The sequence below is a fragment of the Copadichromis virginalis genome, linkage group LG16 (assembly GCF_057382275.1).
Source record: "Copadichromis virginalis isolate Kocher_CV1m ecotype Utaka linkage group LG16, C_Virginalis_male_GT1.1, whole genome shotgun sequence".
Taxonomy (NCBI): Eukaryota; Metazoa; Chordata; class Actinopteri; order Cichliformes; family Cichlidae; genus Copadichromis; species Copadichromis virginalis.
The window spans coordinates 11,964,866-11,972,162 of record NC_140633.1 but is presented as its reverse complement, the minus strand read 5'-3'; the positions used below and the strand labels follow the sequence as shown (position 1 = coordinate 11,972,162).

Genomic DNA, 7,297 nt, shown 5'->3' with positions numbered 1-7,297 from the left:
GAGACTGGCTCCAGAATTACATAATGAGGCCTATTGACTACATCTCTGGTTATTTCTGAAATAACCTTAGTCTTGAAGGCAACTGATTCAGATACACTAGAAACCTTTCTAGTCAGATTGCCTGAGATAACACAGCTTGTAGGTCTTTGACATGGTTTTACATCCTGCAGATAATTGTTAAAGGCAGAGGTGACAACACAAGCCCTGCCATCATGCAACTCAGGGTCTAAGTATCCATACCCAGAATACACAGTTGCTGCATTACCAATTGGGGTTAGTTCATAATTACTGCTCTCAGCCCCAACTGATTTAATGAGTCAGAAGGCTCAATCTCCCTGCTGGCCCTCTGATAAACTCATAGACTCCAGAGCATTAGTTTGTCGAGCAGCAGATATGGAAGCAACGCTAGGAACAGACTTTAATTCGGCGTCTTTGACATTGTCCATGTTGTCTTTTGATGCTGCTTTTAAGGGGCTAAGTTCAATTCCCTCTGACTCCCCACCAGACTCTGAAGGAGTTTCAGTCCTGACTTGTGCCAGTCTGGCCACATGTAAAACAGTCAAATCATTGTTCATGGGAGCCTTCACAAAAAGTTTATAACTTGACACCAAATCCCACATAGGGCACCCAATCATAACATGCTTGGTGACTGCACTTGCAGATGGCTGCTGGGCGTCAGCTGTCCTCATCTGAAGTGATAGTACGGATGCAGGACAAAGCTGAGCCTCAGACAGGCTGTCTACCTCACAGGGAGTTGCTTCAGAAGAAGAACACAAGAAACATTTTTAACAAGATTTCCCACAGAAATATTATTCATATGCTCGCATCCTGATTCTATGACCTGAAAAGAATTGTCCATGACTGGCTTATAAATGTTAAGAGTACAATCATACTGTATAATGGGTGAGAGCCTCTGACAGAGTCCAGTCTTTCATAGCTCAAATGTATATTTTCATCGTCTTTAACAAACAGACACAGCAAAATCTCCAGTGTTAAATTAACAATAGAGAGTGTCTATATGGGTCCACACCTCTGAGTGTTAAATACAACACTGTTGAGTGTTAAATTAACACTTTTGACAGTGTTATATGTTTAAAAGTAACCTAGTCAGTTTTGAAGATTAACAATGGCTAACGCTGACCAGTGCTGATTTTCTAACACTGGAATATTTCTAACAGTTTGAGTTATTTTCCAGTGTTAGAAAATCAGCACTGCTCAGTATATATATATATATATAAAAAAAACACCCAGCACGCCCCTGCGGGCGGTTTATCCTTCAAGCTCGGGTCCTCTACCAGAGGCCTGGGAGCTTGAGGGTCCTGCGCAGTATCTTAGCTGTTCCCAGGACTGCGCTCTTCTGGACAGAGATCTCCGATGTTATTCCCGGGATCTGCTGGAGCCACTCGCCTAGCTTGGGAGTCACCGCACCTAGTGCTCCGATTACCACGGGGACCACCGTTACCTTCACCCTCCACATCCTCTCGAGCTCTTCTCTGAGCCCTTGGTATTTCTCCAGCTTCTCGTGTTCCTTCTTCCTGATATTGCTGTCATTCGGAACCGCTACATCGATCACTACGGCCGTCTTCTTCTGTTTGTCTACCACCACTATGTCCGGTTGGTTAGCCACCACCATTTTGTCCGTCTGTATCTGGAAGTCCCACAGGATCTTAGCTCGGTCATTCTCCACCACCCTTGGGGGCATCTCCCATTTTGACCTCGGGACTTCTAGGTTATACTCGGCACAGATGTTCCTGTACACTATGCCGGCCACTTGGTTATGGCGTTCCATGTATGCCTTGCCTGCTAGCATCTTGCACCCTGCTGTTATGTGCTGGATTGTCTCTGGGGCATCTTTACACAGCCTGCACCTGGGGTCTTGCCTGGTGTGATAGACCCCAGCCTCTATGGATCTTGTACTCAGAGCTTGTTCTTGTGCTGCCATGATTAGTGCCTCTGTGCTGTCTTTCAGTCCAGCTTTGTCCAGCCACTGGTAGGATTTCTGGATATCAGCCACCTCCTCTATCTGCCGGTGGTACATACCGTGCAGGGGCCTGTCCTTCCATGATGGTTCCTCGTCTCCCTCCTCTTTCTTGGGTTTCTGCTGCCTGAGGTATTCACTGAGCACTCGGTCAGTTGGGGCCATCTTCCCAATGTATTCTTGGATGTTCCTTGTCTCATCCTGGACTGTGGTGCTGACACTCACCAGTCCCCGGCCCCCTTCCTTCCGCTTAGCGTACAGCCTCAGGGTGCTGGACTTGGGGTGAAACCCTCCATGCATGGTCAGGAGCTTTCTTGTCTTTATGTCAGTGGCTTCTATCTCCTCCTTTGGCCAGCCTATTACCCCAGCAGGGTACCTGATCACGGGCAGGGCGTATGTGTTGATGGCCCGGATCTTGTTCTTACCATTCAGCTGACTCCTCAGGACTTGCCTGACCCTCTGCAGGTACTTGGTGGTTGCAGCCTTTCTAGCGGCCTCTTCATGGTTCCCATTTGCCTGCGGGATCCCCAGGTACTTGTAACTGTCCTCTATGTCTGCAATGTTGCCTTCTGGTAGTTCAATCCCCTCAGTTCTGACTACCTTCCCTCTCTTTGTTACCATCCGACTACACTTCTCCAGTCCGAACGACATTCCAATGTCATTGCTGTATAGCCTGGTAGTGTGGATCAGTGAATCGATGTCTCGTTCACTCTTGGCATACAGCTTGATGTCATCCATGTACAGGAGGTGGCTGACAACTGCTCCATTCCGTAGTCGGTATCCGTAGCCAGTCTTGTTAATGATCTCACTGAGGGGGTTCAGGCCTATGCAGAACAGCAGTGGGGACAGAGCATCTCCTTGGTAGATCCCGCACTTGATGGTAACTTGTGCTATGGGCTTGGAGTTGGCCTCTAGTGTTGTACGCCACATCCCCATTGAGTTCCTGATGAAGGCTCTTAGGGTCCCATTGATCTTGTACAATTCTAGGCATTCCAGTATCCAGCTGTGGGGCATTGAGTCATAGGCCTTCTTGTAATCAATCCAGGCAGTGCACAGGTTGGTCAGTCTGGTCTTGCAGTCTCGGCTGATTGTTCTGTCTACCAGTAGCTGGTGTTTTGCACCTCTGGTATTCTTGCCAATTCCTTTCTGTGTCCCGCTCATGTATTGACCCATGTGCCTGTTCATCTATATATCTATATATCTATATATATATATATATATATATATATATATATGCCCGTGATCAGGTACCCTGCTGGGGTAATAGGCTGGCCAAAGGAGGAGATAGAAGCCACTGACATCAAGACAAGAAAGCTCCTTACCATGCATGGAGGGTTTCACCCCAAGTCAAGCACCCTGAGGCTGTACGCTAGGAAAGGGGCCGGGGACTGGTGAGTGTCAGCACCACAGTCCAGGATGAGACAACGAACATCCAAGAATACATTGGGAGGATGGCCCAAACAGAAGAAGACGGCCGTAGTGATCGATGTAGCGGTTCCGAATGACAGCAATATCAGGAAGAAGGAACACGAGAAGCTGGAGAGATACCAAGGGCTCAGAGAAGAGCTCGAGAGGATGTGGAGGGTGAAGGTAACGGTGGTCCCAGTGGTAATCGGAGCACTAGGTGCGGTGACTCCCAAGCTAGGCGAGTGGCTCCAGCAGATCCCGGGAATAACATCGGAGATCTGGCCTGCCTGTCACACAGCCTATCATGACAGAACAGCGCGACCACTGCATGGACCCCGCAGCACTCGCCCTGTCTGATGAGCTTCGGAAGGACATCATTTAATGAATAAGTTATGTGATCTGTGGCTGGATCATCCAGAGGAGGAGTTCCAGCGTGCTGTAGTCAACCGGCTACAACGAATGGTTTCCGGTCTTCCCTGGCTTCTGGACTTTCTTCACCCTTCATTTTTTTCTAAATGAGCTTCACCTTCACCCCCCAGCTGCTACCGCTTCCCTAGCCAGCTCGGCAAAGGATGTGCTCCCCAGCCCACCAGACTTGGAGTTGCCCAGCCCAGCGGAGCCATCACCGAGGCGGAAGCGACGGCCGCACCACCGGCGCATCACCCCACAGCCGGACTTCAGGATATCAAAGCATTGGACCTTGGGACTGTTTACTCTGGGACTATGTTTTTTATGTCAGCTGCCCAGCCTGAAGCTCAATTAGCTGCCCAGCCAGAAGCTCAGTTAACTGCCCTCAGTTCAGTCAGCAGCCCAGCTGCTCTCAGTTCAGTCAGCAGCCCAACTGCCCTCAATTTTAGTCAGCAGCCCAGCTGACCTCAGTTCAGTCTTCTACTTCACCACCTGATTTACAACCATCACTACTGCCTTCAGCTCTGGTTGCAGGTCAAACATTAGCTCCAGCAGCTTTTCAGCCATTACCTTCACCTGCTCCACCGGTACTGCAAGCTATGTCTATACAACCTGTAAAGAACTGTTTTTCAACCACTAATTATAAGCAGAGAGACGCACATATTAAGACTTTTGTTGTTCCTCAAGACCTGGCCTACTTAGAGACGGTTACCCTTTCCAGGGCCTCCCCAGAGAATGAGTTTCAGTCCACAGTGAACTCTGGACCCCTGAAAACGAAGAAGCCAGCGCAACTGTTTTTCCTGGGAGCTCAACCAGGCTGTCTCAGCGATTTGTCCCTGCTGAGAGCTCAGGGGAGTTAACTCTGCCACCTCTGTTCTATGCTGGAAGCTCTAGTGAGCTCATTTGACCAGTTAAGGACTGCATCCTGCTGTTACTGCCTGAGCAGAGCCACTGTCCTGCAGAGCTCCAACCAGCTTCTTCTTTGGCAGAGGATTCTGCGCCTGCTGGTTCCATCTCATCTCTGCCAGAGGTTTCTGTGCCTGCTGGTTCCGTCTTGTCACTGCCAGAGGTCTCCGTGTCTGCTGGTCCTGAGCCTGCCTCCGTTGGAGTGTCCGAGGGGCCCGTTCAGCAGCCTGCCTCCACTGGAGGGTCCGAGGGGCCCGTTCAGCACCCTTCCTCCACTGGAGGTTCCGAGGGGCACGTTCAGCCACATATCTCCGCTGGAGGGTCTGAGGGGCTTTTTCAGCCATCTTCAGTCTACGCTGGAGGGTCCGAGGGATCCATCCAGCCTGCAGGGCCACCACCTGCTCAATCATTTGCGGCTGCCGTGCCTCGTCTGGCCCTGTGGTTGCCATGCCACTGCCTTGTCAGGCTCAGAGTTGGAGGCCACCTTCCAGGCCTCTGACTGGACTTCTTCACCAGCACAGATGGCCTTCGGACCTGTTTTGTCGCAGGTGCTTCCTTCTCCGCAGATGGCCTCAAGATCTATTTCGTCGCTGCATTCCCCATTCCCTGCTGTCGGCCTCTGGACCTGTTCGTCGCCGCTGCTACCTTCCCTGCAGTCGGTTTGGTTAGCTATTCACACAGCTACACTGTGAGGTCAACAAATGGACTGTAATGCCACCTACCTACACACACGCACACATACACACATACAATATACTCCCTAGATATACACACTGCCTAATTTAACCATCCCATTCTGCGAAAGGACTGCTGCTATCTACCAGAACAAATGTGACTTGAGTTTGTGTTAGAACTTAGATTTTATGTTATTTATCCATAACTGTTGTTGCAATTCATTACTGCGTTTTTTACTGCTCTTTTTAAACGTATTCTTTTTAAACTGTATTTAATGTTTTAACTGTATTGTATTGTTTATTGCACCGTAGAGGCTGGTGAGAAACAGTTTTTCATTTCAGGCTGGGTAACACCATACAAAATGACAATAAACTTCTTGACTCTTTGAGTCTGAGTCTAATGATTAGCTAACTACGTTGGTGTGGCGGTACGCAGCATGTGGTGCCGTGCAGGGAAGGCATGGCATCTGCAATCATGCCCCGCCAACTTAACTTGACTGTTTTTTAATTATTTTTTAAATGCTGATAAAATTTACATTACACAGAAGGAAAACTGAGATATTGTCAATCAAAACATCATGTCTCCAGTGTTTTTGAAGTTGTTTGTTCACATGGAGGGTTTAATGAGATCCATTGAGGTTAAGGCAGTGTCCAGCTCAAATAAATTAGTCTCAAAGTGGCTGTATTTTGAGGAAACCCTCACAGTGTGACTTCTATATCCATCCTGCTTTAGTGACCATTTATTTTTATGGACCAAATGAATGATACATTTAATGTGACATATATAACTTTTGGTGGGCATGTTGAATTGAACAAATACAGATTTCTGTATTTTGCCATCATGTTTACAGCATATACTCTAATACTTTGCAGCAATTCAACTATATTGTGTCTCATATGGATCAAGAAAAACCTGCATGAGCCTATGTATATTTTTATTGCAGGGTTGTTACTGAACTCAGTTATGTTTAGCACTAATATCTACCCAGAACTTTTGATTGACTTTTTATCAGACAAGCAGATCACAACTCATTCACTATGCAGCTTTCAAGCATTTATTTATTATTCTCTAACAGGATCAGAGTTCTTTCTATTAGCAGCTATGGCATATGACAGGTATGTGTCTATATGCAAACCCCTGCAATATACAACCATCATGAAAAAACCAACTATCATAGTTTTACTAGGGTTAGCTTGGCTTCTGCCTGCTTGTCAGCTTGTGCCATCAGTTGTAATGAGTCAGAGTTATAAAATTTGCAGTTTTACTTTGAATGGAATCTTTTGTAATAATGCAATTTCCAAGCTTTACTGTGACACCTCAAGAACAACATATATCATATATGGTGTGTTTATTTTACTTAACACCGTATTTCTTCCTTTGCTTTTTATACTTTTTACTTACACAAAAATATTTATAATATGCTATCGGAGCTGCAGGGAGGTCAGGAAAAAAGCTGCACAGACTTGTTTACCTCACCTGCTTGTATTAGTCAGCTTTTCAGGTTTGTGTTCATATGATATAATTGTAGCTCGACTAGAAATGAATTTGCCAAAAGTTGCACGTTTTATATTGACCTTACAAGTAGTTTTATATCATCCTCTTTTTAATCCAATTGTTTATGGACTGAAAATGAAAGAAATCTCTAAACACCTCACGAAATTGTTCTGTGAAGGAAAACTCAACATCTGGCAAAGCTCATGTTGAAAGGGTGTAATGTAGATGTGATGTTTAATTTAACTGTTGTGTTCATGTGTGTATTATGTTTCACAATATAGAAGTTGTCTTTTCTCTGTCTGAGATATATATTATAGAAATCTATTATTTTTGCATAGTATATGTATAATATATATTTAAGATAGAGATTGTATTTGTTTGGGAGGAGGAATTATTGTTTTTAGTGTATTTGTTATTCAGATTTCTTTA

At 46.1% G+C, this 7,297-nt stretch overlaps 1 protein-coding gene across 1 annotated transcript; it reads left to right on the top strand.

Annotated features, from left to right (window-relative positions):
• The first annotated feature begins 6,121 nt into the window (after positions 1-6,121).
• Positions 6,122-7,078, top strand: LOC146690339 (olfactory receptor 2M3-like). Its single transcript, XM_085434927.1, has one exon. The coding sequence runs from the start codon at positions 6,122-6,124 to the stop codon at positions 7,076-7,078; it is 957 nt and encodes a 318-aa protein (XP_085291053.1).
• The last annotated feature ends 219 nt before the right edge of the window (positions 7,079-7,297 follow it).